Source organism: Lithobates pipiens, unplaced genomic scaffold (assembly GCF_037356315.1).
Source record: "Lithobates pipiens isolate NorthernLeopardFrog02 unplaced genomic scaffold, aLitPip1_a1.2 Scaffold_28, whole genome shotgun sequence".
Classification (NCBI taxonomy): domain Eukaryota; kingdom Metazoa; phylum Chordata; class Amphibia; order Anura; family Ranidae; genus Lithobates; species Lithobates pipiens.
The window spans coordinates 50805956-50827892 of record NW_027507789.1 but is presented as its reverse complement, the minus strand read 5'-3'; the positions used below and the strand labels follow the sequence as shown (position 1 = coordinate 50827892).

At 41.8% G+C, this 21937-nt stretch overlaps 1 protein-coding gene across 1 annotated transcript in view; it reads left to right on the top strand.

The window, feature by feature from the left end:
- Positions 1-400: 400 nt before the first annotated feature.
- Positions 401-21937, top strand: part of CCNDBP1 (cyclin D1 binding protein 1) — a 36658-nt gene continuing 15121 nt past the window's right edge. Inside the window, exons 1-8 of the mRNA XM_077459197.1 lie at positions 401-543; positions 4047-4100; positions 9503-9582; positions 12218-12299; positions 15446-15542; positions 15637-15710; positions 17698-17774; positions 20860-21113. Coding sequence (XP_077315323.1) covers positions 486-543; positions 4047-4100; positions 9503-9582; positions 12218-12299; positions 15446-15542; positions 15637-15710; positions 17698-17774; positions 20860-21113 — 776 coding nt within the window. The 5' untranslated portion in view covers positions 401-485. The remainder of the gene's footprint in view (positions 544-4046; positions 4101-9502; positions 9583-12217; positions 12300-15445; positions 15543-15636; positions 15711-17697; positions 17775-20859; positions 21114-21937) is intronic.

Sequence of the window (21937 nt, the reverse complement as noted above, 5' to 3'; positions counted from 1 at the left end):
CGCTGCTAATGTGTTCGGGTTTGCCTTGAAGAAAAGGTGGCAACCTTAATACAAGCATCATCGGTCCCATGCTGCATCCACCTAGGTAAGTATAAAAGAGGGGGGAAAAAACCCAAACTTCTCTTTTTAAAAAACATATGTTTGGGGTTTCCAAGTCATTTTCAAACAAACATTTTGATTTTTACATGTGAGAAGTGTCAGAATATGCCATTAAAAGGGCATTTTTCCTGCCCCGGTGCATGAAAGCTAACTAAAAAGAAAACACATTAATGGAGATGCTCTAGATCTAGAGCACATTTTGGTCCATCTGAGGTGGGAAGTTTCGTCATACAAGTATTGCACGACTTGTGTCCAGCCTCCACGTTTACCACACCTTCTATTCCTGGTGTTAAAACTCTATGGTACCGGAAATGAGGTGTGGGTGTGCTGCTGTTAGATTTCCGACTGGCGCCTGAGGACCGGGGAGCGGAGGTTCCGGGGGGAATATGGAGCCGCTACAGAGGCTGCTGGACAATCTGCGCGCTGTGCTGGGGAAGCTGCGAGGTGGGGCCCCGCTTTGTCTGTTATGTGGAATGGATACAAGGGGAGGAAGGGGAATAGTTGTGGGACACCATGGGTTGTGGTGGCGGTGAGCACATGTCCTGCACTGACTGCTCTGCTCAGTATTACAGAATAGCAGTCCTGACTCTTCCTGTATCACATAGCTGGGAGCAGGCTGTGCTCTCCTGTGCTCTCCTGTCAGGGGACCAGCATTCCAAGCACTGCCTTCCTGACAGGACATCTCCTAATGGGGGATGTTTAGTTCTGATTACAGCAGTGAAAGAGGAGATTCGCCAACACTTCCTGTTGTGTCCCTGCAACAGGAAATGAAAGAAAATCTCCTAGTGGGGACATGAACGGCAGAAAAAATAAAATAAATAAGAGGGTCTGATCTCTCTTTACACAAATTTAAAAATGTTGGTTGCAGTTCTGATTTAAAGCAGAGCTCCACCCAAAAGGGAAAGTTCTGCTTTAACCACTTCATCCCTGGGAGATTTTACCCCCTTCCTGACCAGAGCACTTTTTGCGATTCGGCACTGCGTCACTTTAACTGACCATTGTGTGGTCGTGCAGCGTGGCTCCCAAACAAAATTGATGTCCTTTTTTTCCCCACAAATAGAGCTTTCTTTTGGTGTTATTTGATCACCTCTGCGGTTTTTATTTTTTGCGCTATAAACAAAAGAGCGACAATTGTGAAAAAAAACCTCAATATTAAACTTTTTGCTATAATATCCCCCCAAAAATATATATATAAAAAAATATTGTTTTCCTCAGTTTAGGCCAATATATATTCTACATATTTTTGGTAAAATAAATAAATCGCAATAAGCGATTATTGATTGGTTTGCCCAAAAGTTATAGTATCTACAAAATAGGGGCTAGTTTTATGGCATTAATATATATATATATATATATATATATATATATATATATATATATATACATACATTTTTTTTTTTTTTTTTTTTTACTAGTAATGGTGGTGATCTGCGATGGTTTTTTTTTTTTTTTTTTTTTTTTTTTTTATCGGGACTGTTACATTATGGCAGGCACATCAGACAATTTTGACACATTTTTGGGATCAGTGCTATAAAAATGCATTGCTTACTGTAAAAATGTCACTGGCAGGGAAGGGGTTAACACTAACACTAAGGGGCGATCAAGGAGTTAACTGTGTTCCCAAGTGTGTGTTCTAACTGAAGGGGGGGGGGATGGGACTGTGTAGGGGAAATGACAGATCGCTGTTTATACTTTTGTATGAACACACGATCAGTCTCTTCTCCCCTCAGAGAACCGGAAACTGTGTGTTTACACACACCGATCCCGAATCTTGGTGTGCCCCGAGCGATCGTGACCACCAGGCACTCGCATCGGATCTGGGGGAGAGCAGGGGGCGTGTGCGCACCCTTAGCGGCCACAGGGAAAAACAACATTACATAACGTCCTTTCACCCAGCCATGGCATTCTGCCGCAGTACAACTGCGTTGGCTAGTCAGCAAGTGGTTAAGCACTATGCCCCCCCCCCCCATGTGGCACGTTTTGGAGGGGAGTGAGTACCATGTTTTAACAGGTACCCGCTCCCACTGCTGATCGGACTGCTTATGCCAGGGGTAGGCAACCTGGGGCCCTCCAGCTGTTGCGGAACTACATTTCCCATGAGGCATTGCAAGGCTGGCAGTTACAATTACTTGTACTTCTGCAACTGCTGGAGGGCCCCAGGTTGCCTGTGTAACAAAATATTTGGCGATCCATCGCAGTTTGCTACGGAAGTGACGTTCCGTCGCCGCCATCTTGCTACACCACACACTCGTCCACAGTAAGCATACACTAAGAAGGGGGAAAACGGACATGGTGTTACACCCACAGGAGTTTTGCATTTTAGACATATTTATAATAGTAAAGTGAGTTTCTATAGTGAATTACAGGACTTGGGACTCCGTCTGACTGCTTAGATGTTGAATTTTAAAAGCAGCGAATTTCTGTCAGATTAGCAAACCTGTGAGATGAGCAGGGTTGCCGCTGCTTTTAAAATTCAAGATCTAAGTAGTCAGGCGGAGTTCCATGAATATGAATTTATCAGCACCTTAAAGAGGAAGTAAACCCTGATGGGTTTACTTCCTCTTTTTTTCCCTGCAAAGGTAAAGCATAATGGACTACTATGCATCGCATAGTAGCTCATTATGTGTCACTTACCTGACACAGGAGCCAGCGAAGTCGCCGCTGATCCCTGTAGTCCGCCGCGTCCATCTTGCTGGTGGCGTCTCACAGCTCCGACCAATGACAGCGGCGAAGCCGCGATGACGTCACTCCCGCGCATGCGCACGGGAGTCGCGCCTCGCAGCTCCGCCGCTGTCAGACGGCGAGGCCGCGATGACGTCACTCCCGCGCATGCGCACGGGAGTCGACAAATTTGGCAAATCCATTCTTGGACTTGCCGCATTTAGTGCGCATGCGCGCCGCTGTCTACGGCGCATGCGCCGTAGACAGCGGTGCCCATTTTCGGGCAAATATCTCCTAAACCATATAGGTTTAGGAGATATTACTTGGACCTACAGGTAAGCCTTAATCTAGGCTTACCTGTAGGTCAAAGTTGTTTGGAAGGGTTTACTTCCATTTTAAAGAGGAGCTGCACCTAAAAAAAAAAAAAAAAAATATTAAAAGCCAGCAGCTACTAATATTGCAGCTGCTGACTTTTAATAAAATCACACTTACATGTCCCAGGTTCCAGCGATGTCGGCGGCAGATGACGAGCGATCGCTCGTCTTGCTGCTGCCACCGCCGCCATCCTCTGTCAGGGAATCGGGAAGTGAAGCATGACGGCTTTACTGCCCGGTTCCCTACTGCGCATGCGCGAGTCGCGCTACGCGTCTCTTATGGTCCCCCGCTGTGTCTCTGGGAACTGTGTGTTTCCCAGAACACAACGGGGGGGGGGGGGGCAGAGCATCTGCAGGGGTCTGCGGCGGTCTGGCCAGAAGTGGGTGCAGTTACCTGGATTATCCAGGTAACTGCATCCCCCTCCCCCCTGAAAGGTGCCGATTGTGGCACCGGAGGGGGGGAGGGATAAGATTAGCGGAACTTCCCCTTTAGGGTGAAGAACCGCTTTAAGCGCAGGAAAAATGCATTCTTCCTTTTACGCAGCACACAGAAAAGAGCTGAGGCTGTCAATCAGCTGGAAATCCCTCCCCTGTCACCATTTTCTTTTGGTGTCAGGAAAACTTGGCAGAAATGATTCATGCTGATAGCAGAGGAATGAAGCAGCAGACTGAAATGACACTTAGTGCTCTGGATTGAGACAAGTACACAGTATAGAGGGATATGCTTTGTTCATATTTCATGTCTGAGGTTTACAACCACTTTAAAACTTGTGAAATGCAATATAATGCCTGATGTACATTCTTCTTGCTCTTCATTCTAGTGTTCACAAGCTGATGTCTTTGTGAATTGGGCTAACCAATCACTGGCCAAACGCATAGACATTGAAAGTGATTTTGTCTTTCTTTGTGCAGATGGCGAATCCAGTGAAGGCAGCAACTTTAGTCCGCAGTTCTGGGAAACCCTGGGTAAGAAATGATTGGCTCTTGCCAGATACGCCATAGAAATTGAATTATATTTGTGTAGCACTAACCCTCGAAGGAGCTGCTGGTTATTTTTCTGGGCTTACCGTTACCTTCTGTTCTCCTTGTTGCACGTCTAGGGGATGTCCCGTGGTAAATAGCCCAGTAACTTGAGACTGACAACAGATCCACTTGAATGGATTTTATTTGCAAAAACTTAAACCATTGAACAGTCTTTCAATTTGGGATCAGAGGGTTGGAAAGGAGTGTTCAGGTACTCTTATGTCCAAGTCAAAAACGTTAAAGAACTTGCTTACTTCAACGGCATCCAGAGAATAGCCATTCGCAGGTGGATGAACACTCAGGTTGGACAGTTCGTCTCTCACAAGGCCTAGCAGCCAACTAGGTGTTTACAGACGTTGTTGCAGAACATGTAGGGAAACTAAGCTGTAGAACACTTGTAGGATACCTGGATCTTTCAGCCTGCTTGGCAATATCCACAAGACCAGATTCTCTTGGTTGCTTCAGCCCTTCCAGGCTCTTGTTAAGAAAACCAACCCGTACGTGGTGTTCTTCTAAAGAGTCCTCCCCTGGAATGCTTGAAGTACACTGGGTCTCTCCCAAACCGGAGGCAGCACACATCCACCTTAGAATCCTTCCTTAGTTCCCTTGCCTTGGGCTAGCCAGCCCCGAGGCATTAAAGTCGGGTGGATCCTCACTCCAGGCCATAGCCTTCCTGGGGGCTGGTCAGGAGGACCAGGACCATGTAATCAGCACAGCATACTGGACCCCGAACCACATGACGTCCGCATCTTAAATACCCTCTCCCAGAGGGCACAGCGATAGGGCCACTCCCACTTACCTGACTCAGAGAGAGAGTAAATTAAGCACCTAACCAGACCATAGTTCCACGCCTGCCACCAGAGACCGTGCCCCCTGTGGCCAGGCTGAACATCTTACAGCCCAGTCAGACTGACACAGAAGTCAAATTTATGCAAATAGACCCAAACCAAACTGTAGTTTGGGAAAAGTTAAATTTTGAAAAACACATAGCGCTTGCTCTTTAGGAGCCCTCCACTACATGTGTTTCTCTTGGGCTATCTACCTCCTATATTTTCTTATAAAAGTGATGGCGAGCCTTGGCACTCCAGATGCTTTGGAACTACATTTCCCATGATGCCCAACTATACTGCAGTGTAGTTGAGCATCATGGGAAATGTAGTTCCAAGACATCTGGGGTGCCAAGGTTCGCCATCACTGCCTTATAAGATGGGCAGGCAGTGTGTAGTTTTTCTGAATACATAGTGGTTGCAGATTGGCAGACGGGTACCATTGCTGGGAAAGTGCACAACAAGGGGGCCCCCAGATCCTGCCCCCCACTCCCCCATGTAAATGAGTATGGTGCACATAGCACTAGTAGTAGGTTTTTGACAAACTTGTGTTGATGTCATCAATTTTGAAATGATCATTCGTTGGCAGGTGCAGTTGACCTCCTTCTGACCTGATTTAATCAATTATGCATTCCCGTAGATTTGTATGGGTATATAAGCCCTTTGTCATAGGCGCATACTCTTCTCAATTTTTACTGTTAACGATAGGGACTTGTAGATCACCTGGAGCACTGTACTTCCAGGTAAGATCTCAGCCACACAGGAAGTGCATTGTTTTCAGTGAGTCTGTGTATCAGTGCAAAGGAGGAAGCAGAACCTGCATATGTAATGAGAAAATCTGACTACCCCTGTGTACATACGGAATTGCAAACATTCTCTGGAAACATGGATTTCAAATAGTAACATAACGACAACGTTATTAACCACTTAAGCCCCGGACCAATTTGCAGCCAAAGGACCAAGCCCCTTTTTGCGATTTGGCACTGCGTCGATTTAACTGACAATTGTGCAGTCGTGTAACGTGGCACCCAAACAAAATTGATGTATTTTTTCCCCCACAAATAGAGCTTTCTTTTGGTGGTATTTTGATCACCTCTGTGGTTTTTATTGTTTGAGCTAGAAACAAAAAATTTGACAATTTTGAAAAATAAAAGCAATATTTTTTTTTTACTTTTTGCTATAATAATTATCCCCCAAAAATGTATAAAAAATACTTTTTTTTTTCTTCCTTAGTTTAGGCCAATATGTATTCTTCTACTTATTTTTGGTAAAAAAAAAAAATCGCAATAAGCATATATTGATTGGATTGCGCAAAAGTTATAACGATTCAGTTCGCATAGGTAGCGCTATACAAGTCACTCACTCGCCTGCCTACAAAAAAGGATAGTTTTATGGCATTTTTGTTATTTTTTTTTTTATTAGTAATGGTGGCAATCTGCAATTTTATTTTTTTATCGTGACTGCGGCATTATGGCGGACACTTTTGACACTATTTTTGGACCATTGTCATTTATACAGCAATCGGTGCTATAAAAATGCACTGATTACTGTGTAAATGATACTGGCAAGGAAGGGGTTAAACACTAGGGGGCGATCAAGGGGTTAAGTGTGTCCTAGAGAGTGATTCTAACTGTCCACTAACATGACAGCGATCACTGTTCCTGATGACAGAAAGCAGTGATCTCTGTCATGTCACTAGGCAGAACGGGGAAATGGCTTGTTTACAAAGGCATCTCCCTGTTCTTCCTCTCCGTGACACGATCGCGGGCACCTGGCGAACATCGAGTCCATGGGAGCCGCAGTCACGGAGCATGCGTGCCCAAAATGCCGCATCTTAAAGGGGACATACCTGTACGTTCTTTTGCCCACCCATGCCATTCTGCCGATGTATATCGGTGGGGAAGGGGTTAAAGGGTAAGTTCACCTTTACAAGAAAAATGCCTATGCAGGCAAGGAGTGTTTTTATAGATGAGAAACAAACCATCCAGCTCTGACTAAGGCTGGATTCACACCTGTGCAGTTTTAGTCCTTTTTGCAGATTTGCACTACAGTCCATTTAACATGGTTTCCTATGGAACATGTTCTGTAGTGCAAATCTGAAAAATGCAAAGAGCACAAAAAATGCATAGGTGTGAATCCAGCCTAAAGATGAATAATGTTCTTGCTACCGGTGTAGGCCATTTACATACCTCATGAAGCCTGACTGAGACTCAGGATTTTGCTAAGTGAGGCCCAGTCATTACTGCTCAAGCTGCACCATCAGAGGAGTGAGCTCCTTCTCTGATTCAAACCTCCTCACATGCTCGTTCTCTCCCCTGATGCAGTCAGTAGTTCTGAGATCAGCATTTGAGAGCTCACTCCTGTGATGATGGAGGTGAACAGTGACGACTAGGACTCCCTTAGCAACATCCTGGGAGTTTTCCAGTCAGGCTTCTTGAGGTCAGTAAATGGCAGACACCTAGAGCAAGGGTATTATTCGACTTTAGTCAAAGCTGCACAGTTTGTTTTCATCTACAGACACCCCTTATCTGCATAGGCATTTTTTTTTGGTGAAGGTGAACTTACCCTCATGAAGATGGGTAACAAGTCATTCCTAATATGCTGTGGTTGACCAGGCTGGACAAACGTTTGACCACTAATCTGAATTGGCATCTTTTAGACACCATGATTGCCTGGATCTCCCGTTACTCATTTTAAACGTTGGGAAGGTTGCTATCGTTATATTTGTAACTTTTTATTTTGTTACAAAAAGGAGATGTGTGTTGCTATGTATAATGGCAATTTTAATCTGTCTAATCTTTTATAATCTCTGATAAAACATTATTGAAAGAGAAATAAAAGCCAACACCTGAGAGCTGATGCAGCTTCCCAAACAATCTAATCAATCTGCGGAATCCAAAGAATTGTGGGAGTAATGTGGGCAAAAACATTTTCTAAGGGCACTTTTACACTGAGGCGCGGGGGCGTTGGCGGTAAAGTGCTGCTAGTTTTAGCAGCGCTTAATCGTCTTAGAGGTGCTTTCTTTTAACCCCGCTAGCGGCCGAATAAGGGGGTTAAAAGTGCCACACCCGCGGTGCTTTCCTGGCACTTCGGCGCTGCCCATTGATTTCAACTGGCAGGGGTGCTTTGGAGCAGTGTATACACCGCTCCTAAAGCGCTGCAAAGATGCTGCTAGCAGGACTTTTTTTAACTTCTAGCAAACGCAACTCTTCAGTGTGAAAGCCCTCGGGCTTTTACATTAGAGTGACAGGAGCGCCTGTAAAGTGCCTCAGTGTGAAAGTAGCCTTAATGCCTCAAATCAGAATGGAGATGAATGAAGGGGTCATTGATATAGGACAAATCGCATTGCCATAAATTAAATGCATTTAATGTAGTGACCATTGTCTTCCATACAGCAACATTTGCCACACCCAGTATACTTATGTAGGCTTCAGTGGCTGCAGGAGGAGAGCGGATGATAAGAAATGATCGGGTGTTGGCACCAAGTGTGTAAAGCTTAGATAGTGAAGATGAAGGGGGAAGGAAGGACTGCTTTGTTTGCTATCACATTTGTGAATCGTCAGGATCAAAAATAATTTATAAAATTAAAACTGAAACTAATACATAAACAGAGGTTTCCTTTTGGCTAAAATTAAATGTCTACATCAGTAGTAGATCCAGATATATAGACACCTAAAATTAAATAAATGAGGGAAAAAAAAAAATATATATATATATATATATATAGTGTGTTATTATAATTTCCTTCTTTTTTTTGGGGAAAAGTTTAACTTAGCCTCACTTCCAGAAGCCTCTGGTCAGTGAAACCTCTCATCAGATTAAAATCCCAGTAGTGCTGGCTGAGTAGGTCAGTTTTGTAAAGGGAGGGCTCAAATTTGCATAGAACCTCAGTTGTGTCTATACCCAGATGAACTGAAGATTGTTGAGGTTTCTGCTACAGGTAAATTCCACTTATGCTTTCATTATAAGTTAGGTTTGACTTGTCCAGTTTTGTGACAGGTTTACTTCAACAAATTTGAATTGTATTTGTGGGATGTGGAGCCTTCTTGTCTGCTCCTCCCCCAGTATCTCATCTTTTGGAAGGGCTCTACTCTTATGTTGGGGGTTAAAAAATAAAGTAAATACATCCATTCATTTTGTTATCTCTCAAGCAAGCCCTCTGGGAAACTGCCTTTCTGGGGGAAAAAAACGAATTTGAATTCATCCTAACGCCAGGTAATATTGCCCTTAAAATCTTTCAATAGCTGTAACTGTGGATACCATTTGTTATAAGAAAATGATCCAGTCCTTGCTCTTTTGTGTGCGCAACGTATCAATCATTAATTATCATTACAGGAAGATGCCAAAGTTTACGAATCAGTAAATATCTCTCATTGCAATCAAAACTTTATCTATCTATCTATCTATCTATCCAAAATACCTTTTTGTATATACAAAAGCTTGCAAAATAGATGTCAGGATTGTTAGGCCTTTATACAAATGCTGTAGGTTTGAGGTTTCTGTTTTCTCTTTTTTCAGGGCAAGCAATCAAAGCAACTTCTCAAGAGGCAACTAAAATGAGCCTGGCTTACTCCAAACCTCCATTGCCATCAGAAGATGTAAGCCAATTCTTGTGTGTGTGTTAATGGAGATTGAGACAAACCTCTATCTAGATGCTTCTAGATCAGCGCTTATACTAGGTCAAGATTACATTGCTAAAGCCAGCCATACACCAGAGTTTGTCCTTTTCAGCTGTGACTGTCTGAATTTTGATCCATGTATGGGCAGGATGATTGTATCCAAGTCAATCCATTGATCCTCGTGGGTACAGCCAAGCTGTCTGGTTTTTCTACTTTAGATTGCTGCCAGTGGATATAGCTGCTAACAGTAATCATTGTATTCTGGCTCCTTGTGCCCCCCTGCCAGCAGAACACAATAGCGCTGCGGGAGGCATTTCCCTATTAACCTCCCTGGCGGTAATCCTGAGTGTGGTTCGGGGTGAATTTTCAGTACCAAAAACAGTAACCCCCCGAGCCACTCTCGTGATCGCATTGCAGGATCCAGGCAAAGTTACTTACCTTGTCCCCAGGATACTGCGATGTCTCCCCGCTGTGTTTGCGAGCTGTGCCACCGCTCCATCTATCACAGTGCCGGGCTCCATTACCTGTGAGCGCCGCGACGTACGGGGACAGGACCTGGCGCCAGATTCAAAAAGTCAAACGCACAATACATACTGTAATGTAATCTGTAAGATTACAGTCTATTGTAGCAAATCATTTCAGATCCCTTTTTGCCCCTAATGCTTTGTCCAGTGCCCTACATGGAGTTTTATATTATAAATACGGTTCTTTCTGCCTGGAAACTTGGGAATGTCAATAGCAACCAAAAAGTGTCCCTTTATGTCAAAAGCGGTTTTAAACCAGCTAGAAAACAACGATAATAAATTTAAAATCACTTGCAGAATTGAGTGATAGTGATTTGTGGGGAAATTTGTTATCAAACACTGAAAGTAACGATCGCGACAATTCTGCAACTGAGGAAATTTCAATGTTTTTGATTATATTATTGAATAAACTTTATTATATTATGTTATTATAAATAATTTTTTATTTTGTGTTTCAAACTTTATCATACCTGGGATGCCTACTAGACTCTTGTTTGGACAGATTTAAGTGTGTCATTCCTAAGAATTACAGGCCTACAACATAAAACGCCAAATTTCCATGCAAAACAATGCCCCGCTTTGAGCATCAAAGATCTGACATAATCATACCGCCAGGGAGGTTAACACTGTCTTTGTTGATGGGGGGGGGGGGGGGAATATATATATATATATATATATATATATATATATATATATATATATATATTATATAAAAAAAATATAATTTTTTTTTCTTCCACCTATGGCAGAAAGGTAGAATATCAATTCCTCTACGGCTTAGCCTGGGCTCTCTGGTGTAACATTCATGCTAGATATACCATATATTGCCCAAACGCTGATAGATCAGCACTTCTACTAGGTCAAGTATACATTACATAGATTCTTCTGCATCACCACTTATAAAAGATCAAGTGTATGTTACTAAGACTGATAGGTCAGCACTTGCACTAGATGAAGTGTACATTACTAAGACTCTGCTGGATCACCTCTCCTACTAGCACCATCCATTGTGCAGCACCCATGCTATATCTGCCATACATTACCTAGATTGTACTTTTATATACCATACATTACCCAGACTTAAAGTAATACTAAAGTCGTTTTGTTATTTTTAAACAAAAAAAAAAGAAGAAAATGTTTATACTTACCTGCCCTGTGCAGCCTGGATCCTCCTCTTCTCAGGTCCCTCTTCGGTGTGCCTGCTCCCTCCTTCCTCTTGAGTGCCCCCACAGCAAGCAATCTAGATGGACCTCAGGTATGTATTGGGGGGAGGTAAAAAAAAATAAAAAAAATAAAAAAAGGTCAGCCTTTACAACCACTTTAACTGGTGCAGCACTCCTGCTGTTCTCATACTTGATCCAACACACGTTTCATAGGCTCTGCTAGTTTATCCCCCACACATTACCCACATTCGACTGGAAGAGCATTTATGCTAATTTCACTACATATTATACAGAAGTTAGGCTATCCATAATTGTACAAATCCCTGACAATGTCATTGGCAGACACACTATAAACTGAGTCCAATCTCTCTTGATACTTTGTACAATCTCCTGTACAATGAAATTATTGGCTGTATTTCTGGCCTATTTAAGGTATGTATTATGGAGCCAATAAAGAGACTGAGATGTGTCTAACTTTTATTTGACTCTATGTTTGTTTGCTTGTATTATATGTGGCTTGAGTATGCCAGTTACAGCATATTTTATATATATATATCCTTAAATGGACAGTTAACCAAAAAGTAACATTTCAGTTAGAGGTGGATGCTGGTGTACAAAGTCACTCTTTGATGACTTGCAGTCAGTTCAGTGGATAGAGCCAATCGGGGAGATTCAAAATGACTTTGGCAAGTAGATGATGCTGAGAGCTGAGTTGCAGCTATATCTGCCGCAGACCCTGTGAAAAGTAAGCATTCAAAGGGCCTAAAACCATCTAAATTATAATAAAAACAGAAATCTACTTGATAGGAACTGACCATTTATTTACAAGGCATGTGATCATGCAATACTTGTACTATACATACAATTTTACTTAAAATCTAATAACTTTCTTAAAATAACTTCTCTATCATTTCTGTTTTCTTCCAGGACTGTCAAAAGCTCAGTGATGGGCTTCTCAATTCTATTTTGGCAGCTTCAACTTTATATTACTCGCTCCCCAAGAAGCAAGGTGAGTAGTGCTTCCTAAAGTGATGCCACTGGGGCCCCTTGTAATGGAAATGGGGATGTCATAAATGTGTTCTCAAAGTATTTTTGCAGTGAAATCATCCTTGAAGGAAACTAAACAAAACACTGTATGCAAAACATACCTAAACCACTGCATGAAATAGTTTGGGTGTGCAGTGCTGAACACTGCAGCAAAAGCACTAATGTGCAAATAGCCCAGTTCTCAAAAAGTTGGAAGTTTACATTTATTTCCCCCTAGCAGGAGCTTTTTAATTTATTTTAATTATTTTTTGTTTTGTTTACAAACTGTTTTTGAATAAAATTTAAAATAACAATATAAAGAATTAAACATTTGAAGAATGGTATCAATAAGTATCTGAGTTACAGTGGAATCTATGCAAACCTTAAAGAAGAATAATACTATAACATTGTATATAAAAAATGTTATAATATTAATACTTGTTATTTAATATTTTTTTTTTTAACATAGTTGCTTAACTTTATTTACTGAATGCACATAGAAAAAGAGTGGTTGAACCATACAATATACAGTGGATATAAAAAGTCTACACTCCCCTGTTTAAAATGTCAGGTTTCAGAACTTTTTCCACTTTTTTTTTTAATGTGACCTATAAACTGTACAACTCAATTGAAGCACAAACAGAAATCTTTGGGGGGGGGGGGGGTTTGGGTAAAATAAATACCTAAAATAATGTGGTTGCATAAGTGTGCACACCCTACATAGTTGGTCAGGTTGAAAAAAGACACCCAGTTCAACCATTAGAAAAAAAATATATATATAATTATTTCTACAATACCATATACCCAATTCTATGCCCACAGTTGATCCAGAGAAGGGCGAAAAATCCCAGCAGAGCACGATCCAATTTGCTACAGCAGGGGAAAAAATTCCTTCCTGATCCCCCGAGAGGCAATCGGATTTTTCCTGGATCAACTTTACCTTTACATGTTAGTACCCAGTTATATTATGTACAATTAGGAAAGTATCCAGGCCTTTCTTAAGGCAATCTACTGAGCTGGCCAGAACCACCTCTGCAGGGAGTCTATTCCACAGTTTCACAGCTCTTACTGTGACGAAACCTTTCCATATTTGGAGATTAAATCTCTTTTCCTCTAGACATAAAGAGTGCCCCCCTGTCCTTTTTGTCGCCCTCTTTTAGCTGAGGTTGTAGCTGTGTTCAGAATGAAGCAATTGCATTCAAACTCATGTTAAATAGGAGTCAGTACACACCTGCCATCATTTAAAGTGCCTCAGATTAACCCGAAATAAAGTTCAGCTGTTCTAGTAGGTCTTTCCTGACATTTTCTTAGTCGCATCCTACAGCAAAAGCCAGGGTCAGTAGCGAGCTTCCAAAGCATCAGAGGGATCTCATTGTTGAAAGGTATCAATCAGGAGAAGGGTAGAAAAGAATTTCCAAGGCATTAGATATGCCATGGAACACAGTGAGGACAGTCGCTATCAAGTGGAGAAAATATGGCACAACAGTGACATTACCAAGAATTACCAAAATTGATGAAAAGACGAGACGGAAGCTGGTCAGGGAGGCTGCCAAGAGGCCTACAGCAACATTAAAGGCGCTACAGGAATATCTGCCAAGTACTGGCTGTGTGCTACATGTGACAACAATCTTCTGTATTCTTCATATGTCTGGAAATAAAGGCGTCGGGAGATTGGTCCCCAACTAAGCCCTCCTTAGAGAATGGGGGCAATTGGACTATATTGGATTGTTACCATACTTTTAATCTGTACCTGATTATTTGTTATGTGTTTTGTGCTTCTTCTATCTTTCCCTTATATGTCAGGGCTATGGGGTAGAGTGGCAAGATTGAAGCCTTTTCTTACTAAGAAAAACATCCAAACCTAGCTACAGTTTGAAAAAAACGCATCTGAAGTCTCCCAAAAACATGTGGGAAAATGTGTTATGGTCTGGTTGAACTTTTTGGTCATAATTCCAAAAGATGTGTTTGGTGCAAAAAGCACTGCACGTCACCAAAAGAACACCATACCCACCGTGAAGCATGTTGGTGGCAGCATCATTTGGGGCTGATTTTCTTCAGCTGGAACAGGAGCCTTAATCAAGGTAGAGTGAATTATGAACACTTCCAAATACCAGCCAATATTGGCACAAAACCTTCAGGCTTCTGCTAGAAAGCTGAACATGAAGAGGAACTTCATCTTTCAGCATGACAATGACCCAAAGCATACATCCAAATCAACAAAGGAATGGCTTCACCAGAAGAACATTAAAGTTTTGGAATGGCCCACCCAGAGCCCAGACCTAAATCTGTCAGGTGATCTGAAGAGGGCTGTGCACAGGAGATGCCCTCTCAATCTCACAGATTTGAAGTGTTTTTGCAAAGAAGAGTGGGCAAATATTGCCAAGTCAAGATGTGCCATGCTGATGGACTCCTACCCAAAAAGACTGAGCACTGTAATAAAATCAAAAGGGGCTTCAACCAGAGTATTAGTTTAGGGTGTGAAAACGTATGCAACCATATTTTTTATTTTTACATCCTTCCACCTAAAAGATTTCAGGTTGTTTTTCAATTGAGTTGTACAGTTTATAGGTCACATTAAAGGCGTAAATATCTGAAATTCATCTTTGTCTCCTTTTTTTAATGTAACAGAAACCTGACATTTTAACAGGGGTGTGTAGACTTTTATATCCACTGTAGATATCATACATGGTTATAATAAAAGGTAAAATCTTCAATTTACTGATATCTTAACATAAAATTGGAACTTTTTTTTTTTTTTTTTGGATAACAGATTGGAAGAATTAGAGCCTCTGTCAGCTTTTACTGCCATCTGTATCTTCGTATGAAGATTTAGCCTTTTAATCCTGTCTCAGTAACTACACAGCCATAAAAACCAGAAACAGAAATTCTAGGTCCTCTCCAACTACTAAAAAATATTTTATTGCCACCTGTTGTTCCAGTACGTGTGATCGTGTGTCCACATAGTTAATAAAGCTAAATATCTGTAATTGAAGCACAGACAGAAATACAAACATGTTAGAGCGAGGTTCCAACCTAGCCTCACTTTATCCAAAACTAAAGTATTTTGGCTAGAGTTCCACCTTAAGTTATGTATTTGTCATACTGTGTTTGTATGTACCCTGTATACAGGTATAACACTACGTAAGACCATTAGAGAAGCTGTGGCGGACGTGATAGAGGGCACCATGCAACTCATAGAAGTAATCTTAAATTCTCGTATACAAAGGTATGATGTGAGATCTGATAATGTATCCTATACTATGACTGGTGCGTATTAATTATTCATCCCATATGTGTCTTCTCATGTTTCCTACTTGTAGTCTGACAAAGGTACAGCTGGTTTCTACGGGCAGTGTGTGGGAAGCATGTGATCAGTTTGAGCAGATTCCTAAAGGTAACTCTGTCTCATTGCCTGTGTACATTTTCTGGTTTTTAGTTTGTGTGTGTGTGTGTGTGTGTGTGTGTGTGTGTGTTTTTTTTTTTTCTTTTAAATATATCCATTGTTTCAATACAAGTAAATGATCAAGTAAGCTTAATATTAGCACTGTCTGCATCTGTGCGGACACACCTCATATTGGCTTTAATGGTACAGGTGTACTTTTAATTCCAGGAACTGGGCTGTAGAAAAACAATCTATCCTTGCAGGGGCCCTACTACACCCCTGTCTTCACTGCAAGGGTTAAATGCTCATGTCTAGGTGGTACAGGTAGAATTTTCACACAATCTGGTGCTGCTCTTTTTTTTCCCCCCACACCGCCAATCTGATGGTGGTCCCCTAGTGTCGTAGTGTACAGTGCAGGGCTTTCGAACCCTGTGAAGAAGGGTATGTTCGTGTAATTATTGAAGGTATACTCGTGTCCTTGACACATCCTGATAGTATGCATTATACTGCATTGCTAATGCTGTGGAGCACTGGGCGTCGGCATTGACCTGCAGTTTCCCATGCAGTTGGTCCAAGGCATACAACCAAGGCTGGAAATGTAATATTTTAATTACAAAATGTGATATATTATAAGGGGGGGGGTTAATAAGGAAGTAACTGTTCTCAGCGTTAACAAAATAGTGGCCTCCAGTAAGAAGAAACGGGGACAATGCTGGAGGAAATTTACAGCACACTAATTTTTGTTAACATTAATAATGTACAACTTTCTTTTGTTAAAGAACCTTAAGCCCCGGTTCATACTTTTACCCGCATGTGAATCGCATATGAACCACACCGCATTCCAGTGCAATTCACATGCTTTTCAGTGTGGTGTGATTTGAGCCCATTCATTTTGAATGGGTTCAAATCGCACACCAATATCGCACCAAAAAAGTGCAGGCACCGTTTTTGGAGCTGCACTGCAGCCGCATTCCATGGTCATTTTGTACCATGCGATCCAGTGGGGGCAAACCAAGTCAGCAGCTACAAAGCTACAAATACTATAGCACTTGCCTGTCCAGGGAGCCCGCAATGTCGGCGCCCCAGCCAATCTTCGGATCAACTCCTGGGTGCTGTGCTGCCATTCCTGGTAAGGGAACCCCCCCCCCCCCCCCGAAAGGTGCCAAATGTGACACCAGAGGGGGAAGCATATAAGCAGAAGTTCCACTTTTGGGTTGAACTCCGCTTTAATTGTTGACAAACTGTATTGGGTAAAGTTCCACTTTAAAACAAGTGCTTAAAGTGGTTGTAAACCCTTACAAACCACTTTGACCTACAGGTAAGCCTAGATTAAGGCTTACCTGTAGGTCCAAGCAATATCTCCTAAACCTATATGGTTTAGGAGATATTTGCCCGAAAACGGAGCGGTGCGCAGGCGCACTGAGCGAATGGAGCTGCCGCGCGTGTCGACTCCCGTGCGCATGCGCGTGAGTGACGTCATCGCGGCTTCGCCGAATGACAGCGGCGGAGCTGCGAGACCCCACCAACAAGATGAATGCGGCGGACTACAGGGGACAGCGGCGACTTCGCTAGCTCCTGTGTCAGGTAAGTGACACATAATGGGCTACTATGCGATGCATAGTAGTCCATTATGCTTTGCCTTTGCAGGGAATGAAAGAGGAAGTAAACTCATCAGGGTTTACTTCCTCTTTAATATGTATTCTCATGCAATGGCACACAAGGACCTATTTTGTATTACAGGATACATTCGGTGGCAGGTATTTCAACTACAACAGGGTTTTAAGTCCATGACGGTAGTTATTTTTAAAATAGTTTTTAATAACTATAAAAAATTAATAAAGTGGGTTAAGAAGGGATTCTGTGGCTAATCTAATATTTCACTTTGTACACTAAATGTTCTCAGGCCATTAAGCAAAGTTGCATTTAATAGGAGCAAATATATTTTTTCACAGCATTTTGTACTATTCTTAAATCTGTTCTTAAAATCATATATTGACAGATAACCAGGCTGCTGTTGTAGCAACTGTATCTGGATATCTGGGTGTGGTTAAGGATGCGCTAGAAGAGATGGAACAGGTGAGATCTACTTTATACAATCAGTATAAACTCCTCCCTCCTCAATAAGGTCTACATGATAAGGGACTATATACAAGATTTTAGTAATGAAAATGGTATCTTTAGCAGTAATCAGCATGGATTAAAGAATCGTTCTTGCCAAACCAATCTATTAACTTTCTCTGAGGAGGTGAGTTGCCATCTAGATAAAGGAAGGCCCGTAGACATGGTGTATCTGGATTTTTCAAAAGCATTTGACACAGTTCCCCATAAATCTTTACTGTACAAAGTAAGGTCCGTTGGCAGGGACCATAGGGTGAGTACATGGATTGAATCCTGGCTGCAGGGGTGAGTTCAGAGGGTAGTAATAAATAGGGAATATTCGAAGTGGTCAGGGGTGGGTAGTGGGGTCCCCCAAGGTTCTGTGCTGGGACCAATCCTATTTAATTTAATTCATAAACAACCTGGAGGATGGGGTAAACAGTTTAATCTCTGTATTTGCAGACAATACTAAGCTAAGCAGGGCAATAACTTCTCCGCAGGATGTGGAAACCTTGCAAGTAGATCTGAACAAATTAATGAGGTGGGCAACTACATGGCAAATGAGGTTTAATGTGGAAAAATTTAAAATAATGCATTTGGGAGGCAAAAATATGAATGCAATCTATACACTGGGGGGAGAACCTCTGGGGAAATCTAGGATGGAAAAGGACCTGGGGGTCCTAGTAGATGATAGGTTCAGCAATTGCATGCAATGCCAAGCTGCTGCTAACAAAGCGAACAGAATATTGGCATGCTTTAAAAAGGGGATAAACTCCAGAGATAAAACGATAATTCTCCCGCTCTACAATATTCCGGTCCGGCCTCACCTATATGCTGTCCAGTTCTGGGCACCAGTCCTCAGGAAGGATGTACTGGAAATGGAGCACAGAGAAGGGCGTCAAAGCTAGTAAAGGGTCTGGAGGATATTGGTTATGAAGAAAGTTGCGAGCACCAAACTTATTCTCTCTGGAGAAGAGACACTTGAGGGGATATGATTTCAATTTACAAATTGCCATACTGGCGACCCCACAATAGGGATAAAAAATTTCCGGGGAAGGGAGTTTAATAAGACACATGGCCACTCATTAAAATGAGAAGAAAAGAGGTTTAACCTTAAACTGCATCAATGGTTTAAAAAACTATTAGATAAGCACCTGAACGACCGGGTAGATACAGGGATATACAATGTAATACTGACATAAAATCACACACATAGGTTGGACTTGATGGACTTGTGACTTTTTTTATTTATTTTTATTTTTTTTCAACCTCACCTTTTATGTAACTATGATGAAATAATTACCTTCTTACCTGCTCAAAAGTCTTTAACTGTGTGGCCCATCCTTTGAAAGAAAAACATCCTGGCCGGATGTGCCACGGCCCCATTCCTATGGATTGTACATACTTGTTGCTGCTTCCGCACATCTAATGGAAGTAGAATATGGACCATCTATAGGAATGTATGGAACTTTTAATGATTAAAAATGTGTTTAAATGGATGTTATGATTTGGGTCAATTTTATCTTTATAAGTGCTTATATTTTAAACTGATTAGTTACTATACGAATATAGGGCACTAAGCGATATTTTACCTCATCCGAGTATGTGGGTAAAATATTCCACAATGTTCAGAAAAAAATAACTGTAATTCACAAAGAAACCATTCTTAAAATTTCAAATGCGCTATCTTTCCAAAGTATGCCTTAAATGCCATTTTAAAACTGTGCGGGAAGTTATTGCAAGCATCTGGTATGATGCTTTTCCAAAAAAAGTGTATGACAGCCAGCAATTTAATCATGGCTGGTATGGCATATCTGTAATGACGAGGGCTCAGAGTACCCTATGAGTTGGGTGTAAAGCTCCATGATATGTGGCTTGGATAATCTGAACTTCTGCTGGGTATCGGCATCTGTAAATTGTTCCAGGCGTGTGCGCTCTCTAAAGCTTCTGTCCTTTAAAATTACCACTCTTCCTTCTCCTCTTATTCTGCATTGCCAGAATCCAGAAGACTGAATTCACAAGGCTTTATCCTCTTTGCTATGCCGTCTGCCATCCTCAAGAAACAACTCCTCACTAAAATCTAGCTGATGCTTGCTGCAATCACTGGGGGGGGGGGGGGGGGATCTGTCCATTGCCATAGTTATCACAAGTTTAGACAAGTACTTAAATATCACGTTTATTTATTTCCTTTTGTGAATTGACTTTAATGCCTTTTTTATGCGGTATTTAACAAGTGTTTTTGGTGTTTGTGCTAAATATCGCATATGAGCAATAGTGAATTTTACATTTTCGTTATCGCATGCGTTAAGGTGACATGACTGTCATTACGCATGCGATAACCTTTAGTGAATTGTGCCCATAGTTTTTTTCTTTTGTAAATAAACAGTATATGACAAAAAGATTCCCAGGGCATCAAAGGTGCAAGAGAAATTGCTCATCAGTAGCTGCCGGTCTTTTTGGTTCACATTGCCTGTTTGAAACTTCAACCGGAACTGTCAAATAAGAGATGCAAAAAACGATATGACTTCCTTGTTGTTCGCTTAAAATTACAGTTCTTTCACTCGTTGTAAAATGTACTGTGCACAAAATAAAGCATATTCTGCTATCACCATTTAGCAAATAGTAATAACGTGCTGCCATTTAGTGCCAATCATGAAAGTAGGTGAGAAACATCATGCAAATAGAAAATTCTTGAAGCCAAGCTGGTTGGATAACAATCATCACTTTATTGGTGTTTGACATAAGACATAGTATGTTCCAGAGTGTCTGTTGTGCCTGCAGTGGCACATCCCTGGGGGGGGGGGGGGGGATTAGGGGCACGTTAGCTATGTTTTGTGTCATTTATCAATATGTTACCATTCAGTGGTGGTCAGGCCTTGTCTCTCTCTCTCTTAATGCATTAAGATAAAAAAAAAAAAAAAAACTTCTGCCTTTACAACCACTTTAAGTCATAATGTTAGTGTTTTAAAAGAAAAAAATGTTGGGGGTTCTCTATCCCACTAAGTTTAATTTATTTTTATTTTTTTTCTCTGAAATTGATACGTAATACACTACAATGTGACAGGCTTTGGCAAGTGGTGAGGACCCTTTCAGTGACGTCCTAGAAGATGATGAAACGGGTGCCCGTGGAAACCAGGATACTTATTGGTCTGAGGCAGACCACAGGCTTATAGCTCCATGCTTGGGTCTTATGAAGGCCTCTAAAGCCTGTATGAAGAAGGTGCTGGGAGCCCTGAAGACTCATGGGAAGGTGGAGACGGCAGATCAGGTGGCACAGCTGGATGACCTGGCCGATATTACACAGGAAGTGAGCCCCAGGTATAAGCTTTGTGCATTTTTCATATATTCTTAGTAATGCAAATCCCCATATATTTAAAACACACACACACACACACACACACACACACACACACACACACACACACACTGTAAGCCTTGCAAAAAATAATTTCAGTCCACAGCATTTGTTCTTAGCACTCAATAAATCTTTTGTGTGGTAATCACATCTTAAATGACTCATGGCATGTTCCTGAGATTGATTTTCATTGCGCCTCCATTGCCATCATGCCAGTTTTGTCTTAATGTGATTATTATTATTTTATTTTTTTTAAATAACAAACATGTCCTACTTACCTGTTATGATAATTTGCACAGAGCAGTCCCAATCCTCCGCTTTTCAGGTCCCACGCCAGTGCTCTTGGCCCTTCCCTCCTTCCCAGTGGCCCCAGAGCAAGCAGCTTGCCATGGGAGGCACCCAAGCAGGCTCATTTTTAAGCTGTGGCTCTGCGTGTCCATTCACACACAGAGCTACAGCTCGGCTCCACCCCCTCCTCTCTCCTCATTAGCCCAATGGCTGTGAGACTCCCACTGCTGTCTCAGCCAGTGAGGAGGGAGAGTCCCTGGAGAACTGAGGCTCTCATGCACATCGCTGGAGAAGATCAGGTTTGGGGGGGGGTAAGTATTAGGGGGCTCTGCTGCACAGAGGAGGATTTTTTACCTTCATGCATAGAATGCATGACAGTGAAAAACTTTGAGCATTTACAACCACTTTAAGGCGTGGGTAAACTTTGGGGGGAAAAAAAACGGAAAAAAAACGTAAGCAAAGGGAAAAGAACCAGTCACTTGTGTGGTCTCCTTTCAGC